Source organism: Tauraco erythrolophus, chromosome 6 (genome assembly GCF_009769465.1).
Source record: "Tauraco erythrolophus isolate bTauEry1 chromosome 6, bTauEry1.pri, whole genome shotgun sequence".
Classification (NCBI taxonomy): Eukaryota; Metazoa; Chordata; class Aves; order Musophagiformes; family Musophagidae; genus Tauraco; species Tauraco erythrolophus.
In genome coordinates, this window is record NC_141470.1 from 72304824 (window position 1) to 72329082 (window position 24259).

The 24259-nt window shown below is 46.0% G+C and overlaps 1 protein-coding gene across 1 annotated transcript in view; it reads left to right on the forward strand.

The window, feature by feature from the left end:
* Nucleotides 1-24259, forward strand: part of MDGA2 (MAM domain containing glycosylphosphatidylinositol anchor 2) — a 403898-nt gene that overhangs the window by 334601 nt on the left and 45038 nt on the right. Inside the window, exon 10 of the mRNA XM_086613247.1 lies at nt 18320-18468. Within this exon, the coding sequence (XP_086469373.1) occupies nt 18320-18468 (149 nt within the window). The remainder of the gene's footprint in view (nt 1-18319; nt 18469-24259) is intronic.

Here is a 24259-nt window from a genome sequence, read left to right on the forward strand (position 1 = left end):
CAGTTAATTTAATTAAACTCCTCTGAGGCTTTTTGTCCACGCTGTATCATTGGCTTCTTTGCTATAGCAAGACTCAAGAGGGCTTTGACAGTCGTGTGTTTTATTGAATCGTGAGCTCTGATCTCAGGGTACCATCCCGAGCTCCTGCCCATCATCCCGAGCGCAAAACAACCCTACCCCTTCTCTTGTTGCTGGTGTTTGACGAGCAAAATAACCTGTAAATTATCCAGCAGGCTTTGGCATTAGCAAGGGCAGCCGAGGACTGACAACATTTTTCAGTGATGTGACTCTGGTCTTGTAGACTGTGTTGTGAGTAGCTGCTGGGTGCAGCTGCCTCGCTGGCAGACAAGTCTTTGAGCATAGATGAACCTCAGAAGAGTCAGAAGCACAGATGGAAGGCAGAAATTTGGATTTAAGTTATCTGTCCATGCAGAAATTTTGAGTAGCATACTTTTTTTTTTTTTTTTTTTTTTGCCTGGTGGCCATTTTGAGAAATCTTCAGTTTGTGATGGATAACAGCAGGTCGTCCTCAACTTTGACCATAAACTGCCTTTTTTTGAAGCCCCGTTCCCTGGGTGCAGGAATTCTGATGCTAGGCTTAGACTTTCGCTTGCTCATAGGCGAAATCCAGGAGGTTAGCTGAAGAAAAAAACTGCTGTATGAGGATCTAGACTTCTTAAGGGCAAGCTGGCATCTAGCCACGGATCGAAGCCTGCCACATGCAGAGATCTTCTTCTGAAAGCCTAATCAGGGACGAGAAGCAACATGTTTAAATATCAGGAAGGTTCATTCCCCTAAAAGGGATGCAGAGGGGATTTGAAAGGGCGGAGATCTTTGACTGTGCCTGAGACTTTAGACAGGAGCCACTTGGTCCTTCTGCCCTTCTCCTTTACTTTCCTGGGGACCAGACTGCAACGTGCCCATGTGCTGCATCCTTCTGCATCAGCAAGGATGGATCTCCACGTGCTGTCCCTCTGCTAAAGTTGACACTCAACGCTGTCTAGCTCCTGTATGCCACATCTGTAGACCCAGCTGCTGGGAAGCAGGACTCCTTTGCCTGCTCTCTTGGGTTTCTTGGATGGTCCCTTTGATCTCACTTCACTGCAAGTGCACCTTGTGAATGCACAGTGTGCAAGGTTGATATAAAATAACACAGACGTGTTATGTTGTCTTGCAAATTCACCATCGTTCCATTTTGCCACAAAACTGGGGATAATTTTGTGCAAAAGGACAATGCAAAATGAAATGAAGAAACACTAGTACAATTACATTTGCTTCTGTGTTTATTATATAGAATAAGTCTAATATAACAGTTATGTCCAGCCAGTTAATCTCTGGGTCTCAGAACGTCCTGCTGAATGGACTGAAAAGTTCAGGAGAACATTTACATGTTTCGTTTGCCACCTATTCTGTAAAGTCCCAAATCCAACGTCACCTTTGTGTTTGGCTGCTTCTCACTCGGGTTCATCTGGTATCGCTTGCCTCTGTGTTAATCTCCAGGTTGAACTGTCTCTTACAATTCCCTTTCTACCTGACTCGTTCTACCATTTTTCAATAGCACAATGAAGACCAGTTCCAGCCAAGACGTTTCTTCAAGTTATTTGAAAACAGTGTGATGTTTAAAGATGGAGAAAGTTTATTGAAATTGCCTGGTTTAAAAACATGTTAGCAGCTTGCAATCCCATTTCTGAAATTAGCTTTATTAGTATCCCATCTGCCAGTTGTATTTCTCGTAACTTGTGGGCAGAACTTTATATAGGTTGCTTGAACCTCATTTGGTTTGAAATCAATGATTTTGCAAAGTATTCTTTCTTCACTCAGAGGGTGGTGAGGCACTGGAACAGGTTGCCCAGAGAAGCTGTGGCTGCCCCATCCCTGGAAGTGTTCCAGGCCAGGTTGGATGAGGCTTTGGGCAACCTGGTGTAGTGGAGGGTGTCCCTGCCCATGGCAGGGGGGTTGATCTTGAAGGTCCCTTTCAACCCAAACCATTCTATGATTCTGAGCCCACGTTGTCCTTTTGTCTTTGATCATTGGCTTTGTCTGCCCTTTCCCATCTGGCTGGCTGGTAGCTTGCCAGTGTGGAGGAGCATTACCCAGCACATCTGAGCCAGACCTTGGGCAGTAATACATGGTGGATCACACGTGATTTGATGCAGAGATCCCCAAACTGCTGTCACCATGGACTGCCTGATCTCACAGCACTGCATGGAGACACCAGCCCTTACGGCTGATGCCTGTGTGCCTTCTCTGCTCCCCAACACACTGGCGACCTCTTGGCTTTTCAGGTAGGGTTTGGAGATGAACCCCAGCACTGTGTTGGTGTGGTTTTATTCTCTATCACTGAGCTAGCTTGCTCATGCTGTCTCTGGCGTCTGGGGTGGCACCCCACTGTGGTCACCCACAGACTTGCCCTGGGTGGCCCCCGGCACCAGTCACTCTCCCAAGAAGCTCCCAAGAGCGTATGCTTCTACCGCATCATCTCACTGCACCTTGGTGGGGACACGTCCTGATGTGTGGCCGAGAATGGACTGTTTCAACCCAGTCTTCCCTTCTTAGAAGGAAATCAGAGATTGCACGTGCAAGCCATTTACATTATTTGCATATTCATCTTTTTTTATGCCGCCGTGTGCAGACACGTTCATAACTGCTGTTCTGCTCAGGGTTTCTGCCTGCATGCACATGGTCAGGACTGCTCACGTTGAAGATCTGGATGCCTGGACAAGGCAGAAGTGCAGAGGGCAGCAGCAAGTAAGGACAGAGGCAGTGTTAGAAGCAAGCAAAGTCCTTGATTTCTATAGACAGGTTTCTGAGCACAGCTGGGATAGCTGATCCCTGTTTGACCTGTTTCTTCTGGGCATTTTTTACTGGTTGTTTTGTCAGAATAGACACATGTGCTCGTGTGGTGCCTGTGGAGTTTGCCATGTTTACAAGAGACGTCCCCGATCACTCTGCGGGATGTGTGGATGCTTTGCAAATCTGGTGGCGTTGGGAATATCAGTGTCTTGTTTGATGGTGGTGGAAAACTGTCACGGAGAAGTTGAGGGAAGAAATGACGAGGTGTTTAGCATCACTGATAGCTCAGTATGTTTTCCCTTTCCTCAGTACAAATGTCTATCACAAGTTGGGTCCTTCCAGCCTGGTGGAAACAGCTCCCTGTTTTGGTGAGAAACTGTGAGTTTGAGGTAGGACCTTGAGAGCCTGTACGCAGCTGAAGCTCCTCTATTTAAATACGGAGAGAGCTGGGAGAGTGAGCAATTTGAATTACTACTGGAATTAGAATTAATTTATTTCTTTATGAAGACACTCATACAAACTACCTGTAAATCCTTGCTGTCTGTAGCACTGTTTCTCAAGGAAGATTTGATTACAAGGTGACTATAAGTTATTAGCTATAAGTTATTAGCTTTCCAATAAGTCTAAATGAATGTTACAGACTATAAACCGACTATGTAAATTACAATCTCTCATGTAAAGCTTAATGATGGTTGCAGTAACATCCATATCTTTCCCAAGGACAGGAGAAAATTTCTTACTGTGTCACTGATTACAATAGACTCGCATCCCAATTTCGTGTCTCAAGGCAAACTGGCAGTGTGTTATTTTATTTTTTCCCCCCTATTCTGGTGTCTTTGGGCTGAAACTTGGAGTGCTTTCCTATGCTCTTGCGAGCATCGCCTCGCGGCAGCACTGTTTCCCATGGAAAATGGGTGATGGAGCTGGAGTTGGGTATGGACCACCTCCTTCTCCAGGAAAAGCAGCATGTGTCCTCCTTAGGTTTGGGTTTTAGAATCAAAAACCCGAACCATTCTATGATTCTGTGATCATCTAGTTCCAACCACCCTGCCACAGGCAGGGACATCTTCCACTAGACCAGATTACTCAAAGCCTCAAAGCCTTTTAGCTCTTGCAGCCCTGTTTGCTCCTCATGAGCAGGACAAATCTACATCTCCATCTTCCCCTGGTTTGGGGAGCAGCAGCCCTTCCTAGTCCAACCACAGCTTTCACAGCTGCAGCAAGATCTCTACTGTCTTCTCAGGCCTTAGGAATAGGAAGTTAGGATCTACCTTAGTTAAATGTTAACTACTCAGTGCTTATCTTAATTCAGAAATACGTGCAAAAATGTCAGAATAAGTAATTTATCTCCCCACTTGTTTAAATATTTCTCAAGGTTGCCAGTCTAGGAACAGTCATGGATGGCTGGGAACTCTAGGAAGTGGAAAAAATAGTCAAAGACCATATGTCACCTGAGTTCTTATTTGTGCAGTATTTAAAATTTCTACTGAAGTATCCCTACCATTTCAAAAACCTCATTTTTCATTTATTTGCTAGGCACAGTAGGTATTTGGTTTTAATTAAAGACCTTGGAGGCCGTGGAGATTATAACTGAGCCCAGAGCGTCTCCTAAAAATGTCCAACAGGAAAAGACCGTTTCCAGAGCACGCCGAGTATTGATGTTGTTTTGCTTCCCGCTGAACTGGCTCCTGCTGGAGGAGAACCTGAATTAAGAGGAGCTTTGCCAGCCCCCTCGGAAGCAGATCGCTGCCCTATCCCACATGCTTGACCAGGGCACTTTAACCTGCGGGCGGTCGAATAGGAAAGACAGTTCTTACTGTGTTAACAGGTTTTTTTCACAGTCCTCTGGTCCAAAGCCCAGAGAAGGCAGTGGACTCTGAGCCAGAGACTGCCTTCTTGACAAATAATTTCCAAACTCGGCAGAGTTTTGTAATTTGGGATATTTACTCCTTGCAGGTCATCAGTGGAGCAGGCAGTGCCAAATGTGACCTTTTAGCAAAGGTGACAAGGTGTTATTACTGGATCTCAACCGTGCTTTTCCTGTCACCTAGTAAAAAGAGAAAAATGAAGTGAATTAATTCCATCCTGAGGCTGAAGTATCTAATTTGAGGAGTGGAGGGAGGGGTTATCTGAGGTTTTCACTGTGCTTCACACTTAATCGTTTTCGATCCAAGCCTCCCCTAGGGAAGAAAGGAAAATAAAATTAGTTCACCCCAAAAAGGAGAGGGTTGTGGACGCAGCTGTGGATTGCACCACTTGAGAAACTACTACTTGCACGTTCTGTTTGGGTTCGGTTGTGTTTCTGCACGTTGCTGCGTGAAAGCCACCAAAGAACCTGACGAGCCCGACCTGGTTCTCCCTTTGCAGTGCAAAGGGAATGGCATTGCCATCTCCTATTCCCAGGCTGCTGGCAAGCCGTTAGCGTAGGTGGCTACTGAGCTCTGCCATCCCAGGGGGATGGGAAACCACTGTTTCTCGGGCACTGGTGGATGTGGCCTCCAGGAATGTGTCTAAACGTCTGATGTCCTTTTGGCCTCCGTGGTTTGCAGTGTTTCGGGATGCTACAGTGTGGTCCCAGGTGAAGGAGGTGAGCTGCAGCCGGACGTCCCCAAGCACAGCATTGCTGCTGCCTCTGTGCTTCAGTACTGTGTCACAAGCTGTTTCAAAACAGCCTCCAGAGACTGATAACGAAGGATAAAAGCATCCCTTCTTGTGACCACAGGATGCTTTGTGCAACTAGAGTAATCATAGAATCCTGGAATGGTTTGGGTTGGAAGGGACCTCAAAGATCATCCAGTTCCAACCCCCCTGCCATGGGCAGGGACACCCTCCACTACACCAGGTTGCCCAAAGCCTCATCCAACCTGGCCTTGAACACTGCCAGGGATGGGGCAGCCACAACTTCGCTGGGCAACCTGTTCCAGTGCCTCACCACCCTCAAAAAATTTCTTCCTTAGATCTCCTCTAAATCTCCCCTCTTTCAGTTTAAAGCCATTGCCCTGTGTCCTATCACTACACGCCCTTGTAAAAAGCCCCTCTCCAGCTTTCCTGTAGCCCCTTTAGGTACTGGAAGGCTGCTGGAAGGTCTCCCCGGAGCCTTATCTTCTCCAGACTGAACAAAGATGAGTGGTGCAGCTTTTGAAGTGGAGAGCTCTTGGTAGCTGAGCTGTGTAGGGTATAAATCTGTATCTGGGGGCCAAACCGGTGACCTCAAGAGTTAGAGGACGTGGAGCTGCCTCCCTGGATGATGCGAATACTTGAGCATGCGATGGTCTGGGATTGGGATAGTTATTTTATGTTGGACGAACAGAACTAAAAAAAGAAGAGGAGCAAAAGGCATCCCTTCCATGGGCTGGCTGCTCTGCTGCTGGCAGCCCTGAAGGTGAGTTTCAGGCAGTCTGGTACATGGGAGTGGAGAACACACCCCAGTTAATATTGGAGCTCAACCAGGCCCTCAGGAACCTGCCCGCTGCAGTTGCTGCAAATAATTTTGGGCGGACATGGCCACGGGGCAGGTGCGGAGGAAGACCTGCGGTACTCGGCAGCGGGCGGATGCTCGGGAACGGCGTGCTGCCTCTTCCTTGCGTTGCTCCCAAAGGACTACACCGTCTTCCATTGTCTGGAAGATGGACTGCATCATCTTCCAGCTGCAAACGCTTCTTCTGTAACTCAGTGTTGCACTCTGGTCCCGAAACACGTGTTTTGCCAGGCGCTGCCAGAGCTTCCCCACCTCACCCCCTCATCAGAGCCACGGTTTCCTTGACATGCATGTGGTGACACGTTATTATTTACGGTTTCACGGCAGCATCCTGCTCTCTGGGTGACGTCGCGTTCCTTTCCCGACCCATCCATCGTTTGTCGGGTCGTCAGCGCTCGCTGGCAGGTGCCACTGCTTCCCCCTTCTGCCATTCCCGGGGGGATTTCTCTAGAGTTCACTTCGGTGACAGGTAAATTACCACCTCCACCTCCAGCAGAGGCTTCGCTTTGTTTCCTGTTGAGCTGTGTTTCACCTTGCTTTTGTAACTGGTTTCTAGTCAAGCACAGACACGTGTCTGCAAACATGCACGCACGCATGTGTATAGGGTGTATGTAAGTGTGCTACGTGCCTATAACAAATTATTACCTGAAATTGTGGCAAATAGGCATATGTTATAGAAAAATAGGTGTTATTATTATATGTAGGCTCATATTTCTGCATAGGAGCTTGCAGAAAGCTCGCCAATAAAAAGGGGGCTGTGTGTGTCAATCAGCCACCTTCAAAAACTGTTCTAACCTGGATTTATTTACCCCTCAAAATGTCATCACACAGGTCCCATCTTATCATGACCTGTTCGAAATGAAATCCGAATACGTCGTACCATGTTGTAAACCTGATTTCAAATTGTACTGAAGCCTTTTGTCAACACGCACAGGCGTGTTAGGCCCAAATGAAACTCCGCAACACGATGTGTTGAGTTCTCGGTGAGGTCTGGTCTCGCTGTGAAAAAGAACAATGGGGTTTTTTTCCCCGTGAATCCGGTGTTGGAAGGAGGAGGAATTGCAGAAGAGAGCAGCGCCAGCTCTTCCACAGCTCAGCCAGCAGATGTCACGTTTGGTTATGGCTGGCGAGGCGTTGGATCCACGGCATTGGATCGCGGCGCTGCCCCAGGCTGGGGATCGGAGCAGGAGAACCAGAGGGAAAAGGGAAAAAAAAAATCATAAAAGTGCACGTGGGGAGATCATCTCATGGATGAAATGTGTAGCGTACTCCATGGCATGAGCTTCTATCAGTTTAAGTGTTCACTGGGCTGTTGGTTTGCTGGTTCAAAGCAGGCCTTTCCATACCTGGGATGGGAACCTGTTAAATCATTTGGGATGGGCAGAGTACAAGTACATTTAAATTTGTGCTCCAGTTGGGCATTTGAAAGTTCAGTTTGATTCCTAAAGGATTCCTTCCCTGCAAGTCGAAGGGTATATATAGCAAATCTATATATAGCAAATCTATATATAGCAAATCTATATATAGCAAATCTATATATCACTTGGGAATAGGCTTCTACTGGAAAGTGTAGGATAGCGTTGTCCTCCAGTTCACAGCGTTGGGAGCAACAGGTGTGTGGTTGTCTGTCCTTTCAGTGAAGAATTCCCTCCAAGAGCAGCCTCATCCACCCTCTTTGTGGGCATTATTTATTGCTAGTGCTCGCTCTTGCTTCGCTTTGCAATTAAATACTAATATGTAATTAAATGCCTCTTCCACCACGCAGCCAAACTGTTCTGTTATGGCTCAAACTGCCCTTTCCTGGAAACCAAAGCCCAAAGATCCTCCCGTGGGCAAACTGCTTTTGGTAGAGCAGGAGCTCCAGCTTATGGTTTGGTGCTCTGGGCTCCAGTCCGGGCTTTGCTTTGCAGGTTCCTGTCTGACCAGCTGCCATCAGCGTTGATTTTCTCACACCAGGACAAATGGCTGTGTTGGAATTCACCTGGGGCTACAGGTACAGACTGTAGAACTGTGACCCTCAGGCTCTGTATTGACTCCAAACACCACCAGTCCCTGCAAAGTCACTCTTTAGGAGCACTAAGAGAAGGCCATGCCTGCACTATTTGCCATCGATCCTCACGTTTCACCAGGCGATATCTTAGAGATGCTGTGTGGATGAAACGGACCACGTAGAAGTCCAAATGGAAAGATTTAAGACTGTACAGATAGTTCCATATGAAAAGTACCATCCAAAAGTCAGTGATGTGAGGCTGATGGTGGTTGCAGGGGAAGAGCTGTGTAACTGGAGGAAGGAATAAGCCAAGCTTTTTGTTTGGTTAGAGCTAGACTGCCATGGAAGAAAAAGTTCTGATAGTTCTGATGTGAAACTGGTAGCATATGAAATACAAAATCATAGAATGGTTTGGGTTGGAAGGGACCTTGAAGATCATCTAGTTCCAACCCCACTGCTACTGGCAGGGACATCTTCCACTAGATCAGGTTGAGTATCAAAGAGGACCACAGATGGAGCCTCTGAGTGGTGTAACAGAGCACAGGACCCTCAGAAAGCCACTGATCTGTGAAGCACAATGAGCTTTCAGTATGGAGGAAGCTTGTTGTATTAGAGCTTTTATGAAAGCTGGGGAGAACAAGGGTGGGCAGCTGGTTCTAGCATCTCATCAGGTGGAATTTCCAAAGGGACTGGGACTATATGAAAATGGATATTCACCTCTAAAAGCAGTTTTGGCCAAAAAAAAATCGTACGGAGAGACTTTTGCCATTGTTGAAACACGATTTTTTGTGCTGTGTGTCCTGAACTGCTTGTGCGTCAGCCACCAGCGTGGATGGGGATGGATGGGCACAGACAGTAGGGCCAGTGATGGTGGGAAATCCAAAACAGGGATGCAGAGAGCTGGAAGGGGTGGGATTATAGTGAGGCTGGAGGTGACGGGGATCATTCGGCTGCAGAATTGGGACGGTGTTGGGAGGAGGAGCAGATCTAGGAGAAGACATATGTTTCCTTTCACATATGCAAATAAAGAACAAAGTATCTTCTCTTTCTTATTGAAAATCCTTCATAAAATATATATCCTGTAATAAAACAGAGCATAGTAATGGGCAGCATTTTTCATAAACTCTGTCTCCCGGTATTTTACACAGTTAAATATATTGTTTTGTTTAGGATTTATACTCTTCTTGCATTTTAAAGATAGAAAGGTCTGGATCTGAATTTGCCAAAAGGGGAAGCATTCGTAAATCTCTGATTTTATTTTATCCTTCCCTAAATGTTTATAGCTGCTGTTATAAAGTGCAAGACACCCTGATCATCACTTACACTGAACTCCTTGTCACGATAAGCCAAAGTGCATATGTGCTACCAGTATGGAACAAGAGATGGCAAAGATGCTGCTTTCACAAACCAGCTAACGCCGAGCAAATTAGCAGCAATAGATAGGAAGATAAGGGGAACATAAACAGACAACACAAGGAAATGATTCCATTAGTGCTGTCTCTGCACGTCTGCTAAAGCTGTCACTGTTACTGGTGCTGTGCCTGCACAGTTACTACTGTTTGTTTCTGCATGACAAGCCAGCACAAACACTAACCCGGTTCTCTGAAATTCCATCTGGGGTATGTAGTCAGCTGCTGTAATTAGGGAGAGCATGTCGTTGTTCAGTTTGTTGCCGTGGCTTGAAATCAGTGGGTTGTGTTTGCACTCATTGCAATTTGAATTTGTGATGCGTCTTCGTGATTTCTTGCGTTACTTCGGAAACCACGTACCGGCAACTGAAATGAAACAATTCTTTTAGAAGGTTAGAATCATAGAATGGTTAGAGTTGGAAGGGACCTTAAAGATCATCCAGTTCCAACCCCCCCTGCCACAGGCAGGGACACCCTCCACTACACCAGGTTGTCCAAAGCCTCATCCAACCTGGCCTTGAACACTGCCAGGGATGGGGCAGCCACAGCTTCTCTGGGCAACCTGTTCCAGTGCCTCACCACCCTCAGAGTGAAAAATTTCTTCCTTAGATCCAATCTAAATCTCCCCTCTTTCAGTTTAAATTCATTGCCCCTTGTCCTATCACTACACGCCCTTGTAAAAAGTCCCTCCCCAGCTTTCCTGTAGCCCCTTTAGGTACTGATAGTTATTTTGTTTTCCGAAGTTTCTAAGGGATAAATGACTGAGTGATCTGAAAAGAACCACAGGAAGTTCTGCTGTTCCTGGTTGAGGAGTTCCTCTAATAGGTACCAGTTCAAGACCCATCTCAGTAAGTGCATCAATCCATTTCTGTTCAGGACAGTACTTCAGCGTTTGCTGAGATCCCAGTGGTGCAATGGGATGTAGCACGAATTTAATGGTAAGCAGTCAAAGTGGCTTTTCTCTTTGTTTGCTTGTTTCCTGTGAATCAGTTCCATATTGTCTTTCATAGTATTTTTGACCTCACACAAGTAGAGAGCTGGTAGATAATAATTTTGGATGTACTGCCCGGAGGAATTCACATCCTGCACAGCAGATGCTAACGACTGCAAACGGGCTCCGTGAGTGAGAGGGACTGTTTCTGGGGAAGAGCACTGCATTCGTTCTGCAGCACTGGGACCAGTGACAGATGATGCTTGTTCCTCTTCCTGATCCAGTTTTAGATTCATTGCGAAACAAGTAATTACCGAAACTGAGCTTGTAACTTGATGACTCTTATCCATCAGAAAATAACGATGGTTTAATACTGTCGGCTATATTATGCTCTTCAATGCTGCTGAGCTGCTGTCACCTCATCCATACATCAGGAAAACATACGTGTCTGCTTATGGCTTGGTCAGCTGTTGCACGTTAAATGAAAAACTAATTATTGTTCAGCAACACGGCTGAACGCGTCGTATCCGTTATGTTCAAATAAGCTGTTCCTTCCCGTGCCGGGGCACGTCCCGCGGAATCCCGCGCCGTGCGGGCAGGTATTCCTGTCACTCGGGAGCAGAAGCGGTTCGGGCTCGGAGGGGATGATGGTGCCAGAGCTGTTGAGGCAGTTTTGCAAACTGCTTTGTGCCCGCTTCTCCTGCTGAAACTCAGGGATTCGTGGGGAATCTTCGTGCTGGAAAAGGAGAGAGAGGCAGTTTGGCCTTGGCTCCCGGGTTTATGAGGGTGTTTGCGGTGCCGTAGCCACAGCCGAGATGCTCGCCCTCGGGAAGTGTCCCCAGCCAGCTCTGAGCCCTTCCAGAGTCCTGTCCCTGGGCTGGATGTGCTCCGGAGGAGGTTTGCGTGGCAGCAGAAGGGTGTTCCTGCTGCGCCTGGGAAAATGACTTACTCCATCACTTCTGCACAGTGCACTGCATTCCTCATCTCCCAAATCCCACTTTTTCCATGAAACCTTCACCCAAGGACTATTTCCTTCCTGGCCAGGCTTGGGTGTGTTTCCATGGGGTTTAGGCTGAGCAATGCAGCCCATCCCCATGGTGCACGTGTTTGAGGGGAGGTTGTGCTTGTACGGCAGCAAGAGTGCTGCCGCAGCGGTGTCTGGAGAGAGTGCAGCTAGAACAAATGCAACCAGAAAAACAAACCACAAATGTCAGATAAAACAGTTATGGATGTATGTTCCAAGTTCATCATCGTTAAATGGCTTTAAACTGGTAGAGGGGAGATTTCTATTAGATATAAGGAAGAAATTTTTTACATAGACGGTGGTGAGGCACTGGAACAGGTTGCCCAGAGAAGTTGTGGCTGCCCCATCCCTGGAAGTGTTCAAGGCCGGGTTGGATGAGGCTTTGGGCAACCTGGTATAGTGGAGGGTGTCCCTGCCTGTGGCAGAGGGGCTGGAACTAGATTATCTTGAAGGTCCCTTCCAACCCAAACCATTCTATGATTCTGTGAAATATATTTTTCCGTGGGCTTTCTCCACTTTGCTAAACAATGAATAGTTTCTTTTTCATTTAAGAAGCTGTACGATGCCCTACCTACAGCATGCCCGCAGGTGCGTGGTGGCAGAGCAGTGCTGGCATGGCCGTGTTGGTGTTTATTCTTGAGATGCTGAGACCCGGCGGTGAGCGCAGCGCAGTGCTCCGCGGGACCACAGCAGCCTCCGCGCTCTGCCCGAGTCCACAGCTCTTTTGCCAGCCACCACCTTGGCTTCTCCTGCCCGTGCTCATCAGTGGAGCAGCCACGCTGCTTTTGGTACAGATGCTGTCTCGTTTGAAGCTGGCTCAGATAACTGCTACTGTCTGCAGGCAGCAAGACTTTTTTTTTTCCTATGAATACATGTATTGAAGTTGTTCCTAGCTGGCTGTCCACTGTTTGAAGTACTCTTCAGCTCAGTAAGTCCTCATGCTCAATACGTCTCAGGAGCGGGTATATTCTTGTCCCACCCAGAAGACTCGTTAGTGTTTGGGAGCTGCTGCTGAGAAAGGACCTTGGGAAATACATACCTTTGTGCCACACTAATTAATCACAGTTGTGTCCCGAGATCAATATTCCTTGAGATCTGGTGTTGCGCCTCCCTGAAGTCCTACTCTGCTCTGGAGACAGGCTGAGAGAGTTGGGTCTGTTCAGCCTGGAGAAGAGAAGGCTCCGGGGTGATCTTATTGCAGCCTTCCAGTACTTAAAGGGGGCTACAGGAAAGCTGGAGAGGGGTTTTACAAGGGCGTGTAGTGACAAGACAAGGGGCAATGGCTTTAAACTGAAAGAGGGCAGATTTAGATGAGATCTAAGGAAGAAATTTTTCACTCTGAGGGTGGTGGGGCACTGGAACAGGTTGCCCAGAGAAGTTGTGGCTGCCCCATCCCTGGCAGTGTTCAAGGCCAGATTGGATGAGACTTTGGGCAACCTGATGTAGTGCAGGGTGTCCCTGCCCATGGCAGGGGGGTTGGAACTGGATGGTCTTTGAGGTCCCTTCCAACCCAAACCATTCTATGATTCTATGATATGTAGCCAGTTTTAACTGCAGTGATAGGGGACGGAGCAGGGGACTCTTACAAAGTCAGTGGCTGCTTTCTGGAGGAGGATCTGCGAGTTGGCTGCTGATCTGCTGGGCATTAAGTAGAAAATGCACCAATCATGCCCCATAAAAAAAGCCGTTTGACCTCTTGAATTAAAGACACAAGAAGGAAAAATTGCTGCTCACTGCCAATAATCACAGAGCTCTGCAGTGTTTCGACAACTCAGGAGCTTTGCAGGGCTGGGACGTGCTTGTGAATCCAGATGAATGGGAGTGGAGAATTGGGTGCTGGGGTTTTTTTTTCCTTCCCCCTGTGCTAACCTGAGGAGGGAGATGATAGCTAAAATCCTGAGCAGCCCCTGTGTGCCCAGGAGTGCCGTTAGCCATAATTGGTAATTGAAGGCTTCATATGCAGATGGGTTCAGGTTGATGGAACAACGGCGACAAATGCAGCAGGATGTGTAATTGCTGGGTGGCCTCTGCAAGCATGCTGGGGAGAAATTCACACTTCATTTTAGCTGTGTAGCCTTAAAACACAACATTTGGTCTGTCTGTTCATGCATTTTTGTCTCATGCAGGGGCCAGCCCAGGTGAGCAAAACTGCGTTCGGTGTTACCTCTCCGTACCCCGCACCCGCAATCCCAACCCTCTTTGTTTCTGCATATTCAGAAAGGAGGAAAAAAAATAAATGTTTTGCTAGTGATAGAAAGGAAAACAAACAATATACTCCACATCAAACTATGCCATGTGTCCTCTGCCTGGCAGAGCCCCAAGCATCACAGTTACTCGGATTCCAGCAGTGCGAGCACAGAGGGAGGGATTAATTAAAAGTAGTACATGTTAATGGGGCTCTGAACTTGAGTTCAGATTGCCTTAACAGACACAAAAGATATCATGGCATTAAGTTTTCCTCCCTGGGGACCTGCTGGAGTGGTGTGGTAGTGAGAGACAGCCCTTTCCAGGGATGTGGTGCTCCTGGATCCGTCGACACTGCCCTGCCTCTGCCCTGCCCTTGGCCGGTGCCCACGGCGTGCTGCTCCTCTCACCACTGACCAAGAAGAGTTTCACTGTTTTCCCCTATATATCTGAATCTGCCCAGGTCCCTCCCAGTGCTCCAAAATCCCCTGCAATGGGCAATAGAGGAGTGGTCAGTTGGTCACAGTTACCTCCAGTCATCTGAAGCCTGGTGAGGTTTGGTCCCAGGGGCAGGCTGCACTCTGCCTGCTCGTCTTGAAATGTTTTCATAAATCCTTGAGTGCTGCAAAAGCTGAAGGGAGTGAGAGGAAGGCTGGTTTTGCTGCCTGTGCTTTAAAAAGGGCAAATGATTTGGTCCATGTTTCTTGTTCTTGGAACAAAACCTTTGCTTTTGAAAGGTGAGATGCCATGGCTGTAGGAAGAAAGGCAAGTGGAGGTGGAGCTGGCAGACCCGAGGGATGCCCATTTGGGGTATGAGGGACAGCAGCCCCATGTGCTGCATGCTTGAGACATCTCTGCAAGAGGGGAACGTGTGATAACCTCCTCCAAACATGGCCAGGGCTTGAAGGTGGCCGCTGAGCTAACCTCTGCTGCTGGTGGTTTCCTCCAAGTAAGCTCACATTCAAGTTGTGCCAAGTCAAGGGTTGTCACTAGGTCTCTTACACTCTTCATCATCTCTTCATTTCTCTAGTGGAGGATAACCTTTGCTGGACAACGTTGCCTCTGGAAGCGGCAGGCTTGGGTGGTGGCAGGCTTGGGGGGTTTGGCTGGAGTCAGAGCAAACGGTCATGGTGATGGGGGACACCTGCCAAGCCTGGGCAGGCTGCCCATGTGTCTCAGAGCTCCCCCACCTCCAAAGGTGACATCTGCTTTTTGTGTGCTCTAAAATACTGCCCAGAACTCTTCTACTTCTGAAGTTCACTAGTTAAAGTCTTAATGTTGTGTTGTTAAATTTTCAGCGTCTCCGTTGGCACCAGAAAGCTCTTCTGTTCAGAGGGATTTAGAATAATGCAACTCTTCATGAGCCCTCATTATTTCTCAAAAGGTGACTGTGTTGTTCAAGTGCCCATATTGTGACAAGCTCCTAATTATGGATCGTTTCTGTAGACCCCCAGAGATGCCATTATGTCCACCTGCAGCAGAAGAGGGAAGATTATAATTTGCATTCAGCTTTTCTCCATTATTTCCACTGCACATAAATAAGGAAAACAAATCTTATCGACCACTGATCCTCTTTTCATTCATCTTACATTTCATTTTTTAAACCAGCAGTTTTGCTTTGCTCCCTTTCCTTGGAGTATTGTTGTTTGCTGCTTCAGCACTAGCGTATCTGCTCGAGTCTGGGCTAATTGAAGGTGCACCTTCATGGCCAATTGGCAACAATATCTTGGCTAAAAAGGGCTTTTCATCCTTCAAAAAGAAAAGCATGGCTGGAGGGGATGACACCCCCAAAGATAAAGCGTAATCAATAGCCACACCATTGGTATATATCCACATGATTTTTCCTTTGTCCTTTGTATTTTTTTTTTTTTTAAGTGCTCTTTTCCCCTCTTCTCACTGCCTTTCTGATGATTGAAGTTCTCGGACATCTAGGTCAAAATACCTCCCCATCCAGCTCTGTTTACACCTGGAGATAAGAATAGTTTTGAGGAGAAAATACGAAAATAGAGTATGCATTTTGGCACAAGCTCCTAATACCCGAATTAAAGGTGAGTAATGAATGCATACCTCTCTCATAGGTAGACATGAACAGGCAGACCACGTCTTCCCATGAGGGCGTCCTGAGTTTTCGTTGAATTTCATAGTTACTCCCACTGACAATATCCCTGCAGAAATTGGAGGGCAGAAGTATAAGCTTTGGGAGGCGAAAGACCTCATTCTGCTTCAGTTTTTCTCTAATGACAAGTCTCTTTTAGACCTTCGCAAGAGGATAACATCTGGAAATGTTTTGGTTTCCCATGTTTCGTCTCTTTTTTGCATAACTCGGGTGACAAAATGTAGCATTTAACACAGCAGAGCCTGGTTTGTGTTTGCCCCCATCTGTTTCTAATAGCATTAAGCTCAAAGCTTGGAAGCTCCAGAGAAAGGAGGCAGAGCAAGAATGGACCTGCTTCATGAAAGATCACAGAATCCTAGAATGGTTTGGGTTGGAAGGGACCTCAAAGATCATCCAGTTCCAACCCCCCTGCCATGGGCAGGGAAACCCTCCACTACACCAGGTTGCCCAAAGCCTCATCCAACCTGGCCTTGAACACTTCCAGGGATGGGGCAGCCACAGCTTCTCCGGGCAATCTGTTCCAGTGCCTCATCACCCTCAGTGTAAAAAATTTCTTTCTTAGATCTAATCTAAATCTCCCCTTTCAGTTTAAAGCCATTGCCCCTTGTCTTGTCACTACATGCCCTTGTCCAAAGCCCCTCTCCAGCTTTCTGTAGCCCCTTTAGGTACTGGAAGGCTGCTGGAAGGTCCCCCGGAGCCTTCTCTTCTCCAGGCTGAACAGCCCCAACTCTCTCAGCCTGTCTCCATAGCAGAGGTGCTCCAGCCCTCAGGTGATCTTCGTGACCCTCTTCTGGACCTATTCTGACAGCTCCATGTCCTTCTGATGTTGAGGACCCCAGAGCTGAACGCAGCACTGCAGGGGTTGGCACATTGCCCAGGCTCATGTTGAGCTTCTCAAAGGCTATGCTCTTTTTTTTTTTTTTTTTTTGGGGGGGGGGGGAAGTCTTTGACTCAAGCTTTTATTCCTGTTGTATCTGTCAGGGCAAAAACTGGTGTTTAGCAATGCTTCCTACAAACCCAGCTGTTAAAACGTGTTTCAAGTCAATCCAAACCTTTCTGCTCTAAGAAACAGAAGCAATGCTGTGTTGTTGGTGTGACATACTAAAGAAAGATCAATGAAAAATGACTTAAAAATAGAAAACTCATCTGCCTTTTTGGCACATATTGGTGCATGCTTGAACATTGTTTGACTTTCCTTTAGGACAAATCCAGTGAGACTTTTTGGGGTATGCTGGAATTGCATATTCTAATGAAGCAAAGTTTTTTGGTGCAGCTCTAATTGCAGACATCCCTGTCTCCACCACATCTCCTGGTAGCCTTTATGGACTCATCTTACTGGCTGGTACAGAGGTACCTGGTGGTACATGAGATGCTCTAGGATGGTGCACGCGGCTCCAGCTATGGCTCTAGCAGGTCCTCGGTCTCTTATAGCTCTTGTGTCATATCTTCCACCCAGTCTCAAGGCTCAGCTACCCTACGGCATCTCAGATGCCACTACGTGCCCATGGGTGGGCAACAGATTGGGCACTCTGTGTCATTTTTTTTGACTATACACAAATTGCTCTTTATGGGATACTCTGGAGGACACAAAGGTAATTTGCGTGTAAAGGTGTCACTAGTAATCACGGGTTTAAGTCAAAAGGAACTCAGATTTAGTGAATTCAAGCAATGTTTTGTCATGCATTTGGGAAACCATCCTTCGGTCTTTCACATTTATAAAGGTTGAAGGCTATAACAACATTCTGGTGAAACACTGGTGTATCCAAAATGCACTGGGAGATGTCATTTCCCTCTGTTGTGCAAAGCAGTATGTTCAGTTAAATAACGTTCTGTAATAGTGATGTTACGAAGGATGGCTCGTGTGCATTTTCACTTGGGAAGCTGGAGAGGAGAAGATGTGATGAAGGCAGCAGTCGCTGGAAACCCCCATCTTGTATTTCCAGCTCACGGATGTCATCTCGTGTTATTTCTGCCAGGTACAGCAGCTGTCACTGAGTCTTCCTCTGCTCGGTGTAGTGCAGATTGTTTTGATAACTCTATTTTAGTCAGCTGGGCCATGGAAAATTAGTGCAGAGGCACGTTGCATCACTCCAACTTGGTTTTGCTGGGAGCTGGGTGAATTTTTCCTCTCCGGTACCCACACCTGAGCCACGGATGCCACAGAGGAGCGAGCTGACTGTAAATGCAAACCATTGCCACAAATCCTTCAAAACAGTGGATGGAGGCAAATAATTCCAAAATGTGTTTCTGGAAGAAGGGATTTAACAGAATGACTCCAGACACGGGGGAGAGAGGGTGGTTGCAGGCTGGGCATCAGCACTTGGCTCCAGAACCGGCTGCCTGATCGCTCTCTGGTTTCTTTGTTTTCCCCATTTTTGTTCCCGTCTCCTGCAGGCAAAGCCTACGCTCCCGAGTTCTACTACGACACCTACAACCCACTGTGGCAGAACAGACCCCGTGTCTACTCCTACAGTCTCCAGTGGACCCAGATGAACCCCGATGCTGTGGACCGCATCCTTGCCTACCGCTTAGGGATCCGGCAGGTGAGCGAAGTTGTTCATGCAGGATGTGCCTTTTGAGTGCTGACCTCTGTGAAGACTGCTGAGTCCTTAATTTATTTCATTTTATTTTATTTTCTTATTTTATTTCATTTTTTTTATTTTATTATTTTATTTTATTTTGGTTTATTTTTATTTAGTTTAATTTTTTTTATCATTTTTTAATCTTATTTTACTTTATTTTTTTTTTCCCTCCCTCTTTTCATGTTCTGTGAGTCAGAGTTGTTTCTCCTCCTTCTGGAAGGTTTGCTGCCATCTTGCAGCCGTAGTCTTCTGGCACTTGCAGGTCCTGGAATTCACACTTGCAGTGTGAAACGCATTGATTAAAGAGCTCTTCCTCCAAGGGTTTGCAGAGGCTGTGGCTCAAGATATGCTAGAAAGATTACATGAAAGAAACTTGCAGTGAAATTAAACTTTTTATCTCTCTGTATGTATCTGTATCTCTTTTATTAGATCTTCCATGTAAATAGATAAATATAGGGGTAGCTGTAGCTTTCCTGTGGAAACACGTGATGATCCCTGAGAACTGAGGTGTCTTTCCTGACCTCATTAAAGCCCATCACACTTGTGTCCTCATGGATTCACTGTGAACTTTTCAGTGGGAATTGGCACTGCTAAGGAAGCTCGGGACCAACCCGCTTGCAGAGGAACATTTGAATTAACATAGCCATCCCCATTAATTTTCGCTTTAACGATTTTAAAAGGAGAATATCATCTGTCTTGTCTTCTTTGAAGACTTTTGCTACAAAGCTTGAGTTTTAATAGTCAATTAAAGTGAAAGAACCAATCTGTGCGTTGCTTAAACTCTTGCTAAATGGCAACACCTCTGCGTTCTCCCCTTTGCAGGGCAAAGTCATCTTTGTTTGCACTTACACTTTCCTATAGCAAAGCCCGTACGAAATCTCACCATTTTATGTTCTAGAGGCAGAAAATTTTTGTGCCATAACACTTCTTCATGATGCTGTCTAGAATGTCCATGCCAAACGCTGCAAGTGTGCCAGAGATTGATGCTGACAGCTTGAGGTTTGGCATTGCTAGGCTTCCTTAAGGAAAAATACATGGTCTGAAAGTAACACTCCTTGCTAGGAATGCCGCCTGGGCCACCATGTCCACCTCCAAGCCATATCTTACGCGTTGGGCTGGCAGAGGAGGCTGTGCCATGCCATGCCATGCCTGGTCAAGGTCACAGGGCTCCCACCACCCCAGCTTCTGCTCCCAACCTGGACCTTCTGCGACCAAATGAAGAGGTTTTGCTGCTTACTCGTGAGAATCCATCTGATATTGTTTTGGTCTTGTTTTACGCTCTCCCGTTGAGCTTGCTTTTCTTTAAATGATATCACAACTGATTCATTTACAAAGTATATGTTTGATTATTCAATGCCTGAAATAATAGTTTGTGGAGGGAGGCAGAGATCGGGGATTAAGACAGATTCTTGAAGATATATATTTTTGAAAATGCGAGTGCAGAAAGTATTTTGTTATCCTGCAGATCTCCTACTGGGATGAGCTTTGTAAGCTGCAGAATAAATATACAATTTGAGGATGTTCTTTATGCCGAGTGGATGGGGTTTTGCTTGTATGTAACTTCAGTGGTAGTTGTGGAGTTGACTGGGACACGTCCAGGGAACAGCTTGGACACCTGGAGGGTTTTGGCTCTCCTTCACTCAGAGTTTGTCTCTGCCTGAATATAACTGATTTGAAACGAAATTTAATACATGTTTCTGCAACTGTTTGCATCATTGGGCACAAATCAGTTCCGTTATTCCCAGTACCCGAGAGGAACTATTAGATTAAAAAAAAAACCAATTTGCTGAAGTAAAAGAATATATAATGAAATTAATTGCATTGTGAGTTTTAGCTTCTTTTTTTTTTCATTTCATTTAATTTACTTTTAATTGTCTATTGATATAATTATCTGGAGTTATTTTACTCTAATTTCCTTGACAAGACTCTCTGTCAGCCTAATCAGAATATTTTCCTTTCCTCTGTCTGAAGCCACATTTAAAACTTGGGTGATTTAGAACCCAGCGAGCCATCCGGACACGCTTATCCATTATTGCAGTAATTCCCCCTGAAACAAGGGTGATGATGAAACTTCTTTTTTTATTTTGACACCTACCACAACCAGCTACCAGCAGATTCCCCTCTGAACTGTTTGCGTTTAGATAGTTTATTTGACTCAGCAATGTATTTTTTACCAAGTTTTGCTGTAGTTTTTATTTAGCAACAAAAAGTGGGGATGAGCATCCTTTGGGAGTGGCGGAAAACACCGCTCACGTCTGACCTTTTTGTCAGGCACCTTTTTGTCTGACCTCTAAATTGCTGCTTTCCCTGGACACAGAATCCAGGCAGTGTTTTGGGAATATTTAGTCGATAGCAGGTTTAGGCTTGCTGAATTTTCTGTGGAATTGTTGAAATCCGTAATGTTGACAATATTTTTAAGGTCAGAAAGTATCTCCCCTGGTTGGCGTGTGGTGAGATTGTTTGAGAGCTGGAGATGTCTCTGCCTTGACCAACTCAAGCAGGCAGAGTTGTGAAAAGTTTTGCTGGCAACAGAAAAGTACCAGAGAGAAAAGTCCAATGCCAGGGCACCGTGCCACGCTGAGGGGGATGTATGCAGTGGAAATAATTCAGTTCTGTTTATGTAAAGGTATGAGCAGGAGGGACAAGGTATCGCACCGTTGATGCCAGCAGCAGCTGCTGTGCTATCAGGACCTTCAGGATTCTGTGGTTGCTTTGTGACATCAAAAATAAACGTTTTAAGAGCAAAACTAATCACTTGAAGTAGTTGAGCTGAAAATCTGTAAGAATCGCTGCGTTTGTATGTATGTTATCTATATGTCTGTCTTTAAAATCATTTTATAGGTCTTCCCCCAGCCCTTTATTTAAAGCCACAGGCTGCACTTACAGCACACTGATGGTGAGCAGAAGCTTGTTCGGTCAAGTTTGTCCTGACAGCATTGTAGTACATGACAGATGCTCCCTCCTGGGACAATCAGAGAGGGACAGGAATTATTTAGAGCACTTTGCTCTCTGCTTAAGCCCAGACACTCCGGTTGTTGCCTTTTGAGGGTTCGTTCTGTGCTGAGCATTACTTTTTAACAAGCACGGGCGCTTGTCTGTGTTTCTGGTTGACCCAGCACATGGATGGTGGCTTCCCAGTGCTGGGTTTTAAGCAGCTCTGAGGATGCTGAGCTGCAGCACCTGCCAAGCCTGCGATGACCGAGCATCTGCCCGCCAGGCGTTGTGCACGGCCGTGCTCCTCTTTAATTGAACAGTGACAAATAACTGTTTTAAAAAATGAGGTGCTGACGAAATTGCCGTAGAGTTTGCTAGTTGAGTGAGTGTAAGAGCTGCTGTTCGTGTGCTTTGATAGCGCTCAGGGCCCTCAAGTATGTCTTGAGGAGATGGCATAGCTCTGCATTATGCATCCAGGCCCTGTCCCTCCAAGGAATTAATTCAGCTGTGGTCTTCTCCTCGTGGAAATTTCTGACTTGTTGGCTTAGAAAAAAAGAAATTAGTTGATGAGAGATAATAGCAAGAGACCTGGTCTGATTTGCAGTTTTTGTAAGACCAGTCTAGGCAATTTTGGCAGGGTAAAATGGACTTGAAGTGCTTTCCCTTTGCTGAAAAGAGGAAAGGTCAGTCCTGAGGACAAAAAGATCAGTCCTGCTGCCAACATTTGGCATAAAGAATGTTTCAGAATTTGGCAGAGAGATACCACAATGTATATAATATCTACATCTCTTGGGCCACCAGAGCTAAGGAAGCAAGGATTAAAGTATTCCTTTCACTACCATGCGTTCTTCCGCATGTTGCCCAAATTTAGGAAGCGTAAAGGTGGTGGACAGCTATTCTGGTACATCTGGGCATGTGCAAGCACATCTGCTGTCCGAATTCCACGTGCCAAAGAAGGGAAAGAAAGAACTGATCCCATCCGTTTTCCCCCCAGTCTTTGTGAACTTTTTCTGGGCTGACAAGGAGAGGAGGACGTACTCCTGATCCAAGGGCACCACATCATTCTAGAACCTAAGAGCATCCATCAGTAGCAATTTTCCAACTGGTCAAGGGGAAATTTGAATGCATATTTGAGCAGAAAAATAAGGGATGCATGGACCCTAAATGAAGGTCCATTTGAGATGCTCACATGATTACCACAGTCTCGTACAGCAGAGTAAGCTGGAAATTAGGGATAGCGTTAGAGCAGGGTATAGTCAAGAGGGATAGGTAAGAGTCTGTGGTTGCCAGCTGGCAGAGAATGAGGGCAATTCATCTCATGCTTGATGATACAGATCTGAAAGTAGGGGGAGAAGAAATGAAGTTAACCATTCTTGACAATCTTGGACTAGTCATGGAGGTGTTCTACAGCTTCTTCTGCAGGACCATGTCCGCTGAGTGAACGCGCAGCCTTTGCCTGGCAGAGCAAGTCCAGTTACCTGCTAGACCCGTGTTGTCTGTTGCAGTGACCAAAAAGGTCACTATTATCTTAAAAACACAAGGATTTTGACATGTTTCCATTCTGTAAGTACAGATGTGCATGTGTTGGTGATGAATTAGGGCTCAGAGTCCACCTTCTTCTTGGTGGTGCTTAATAACCCAGACCATTGCATGGTCCATTGCCTCTGTGGGACCATCTCTCTCTCCAGTTGCCTTTCTCTGGGGCTTGCTTTAATTTTCTTTATATTCCTGGAATAGGGCTGCCAGAGTCCACCCTGTACGAATCACCAGAAGAGTGTTACACGTTTCTGTCAGATCCTGCACCTTGCCACGTGCCTTGTCACTAGGGGTAAAACAAAGGCATGTCTCAGGCACAAGAGGGTTATTTAATAGTGGGAAAGCGGGACACAGGAGAAAGTTGTTCAGCATTTTAAGTGTTGGTTAAAGAGAAGCTGAAAGAAACCAGCACTGCAAATGGTGGAAAAGTTCTTCGAGAGAAAAGCAGAGCTTGGCTCAACGATGTCTCGGGGAAGCCAAGAAAATCGAACAGGGAAAGGCAAGGTCCCATCAGGTGAAGAGGGAGTCACAGGGATAAGAAAAGTGTCATTTTTCTGCCTATAAAGTAAAAATGGAAATAGATGAATAGAAATCATTATTTACTGGAGTACTGTATTTAGAATGGAAGTCACTCATGAGAAATTTATTTCTTTTAGCACACTCAAGGCCCCCACCTGATGGGTAGTGATTCTCCAGATGTTCCTTCTGTCAGGATCATGGTGCTGTCATCACACAATGTACTGCTAAGGGAAAGATGTTTGCAAGCTGGCTATTTTCGTTTGGTTTGCTATAGAACATGTGAAATAGCTATACATCAAAATGTGTATAAAAATCGTATGCAGAACCATTCAGAAATAATTACTCTCATCTGTAGTAATTAATTTCAGGAGAGGAAGTGAGAGAGTTGAAAAGGCTAATTCACATATATTTTGGAATATTTCTAATGTTGTTTTCATGAAAAAATGTTAAGCCTTCTGCTACAGAGGGATATAAGCTGTCCAGAAAATTTCATAGCGTGCATTTCTTTTTGGAAGTCTAAACAAGGCTTTGCTTTTTTCCTGTTATATCTGCACTTGTGCAATGAGACCGAGAGGGTTTGGCCAAAAAAAAAGAAAGAGTGCAACATGCAAAGACACATTTCTTATTGATTTTCCTGGGTTTGATAAATTGAATTAGAGAAGTAACAGTTGTGTTTTACAATTTTCAGTTTGCAGTACTGATATCTCCTATGCTTATTCTTCACCAGACTGAGGCTTGAGTTTCAAAATACCATGCTGGGGGC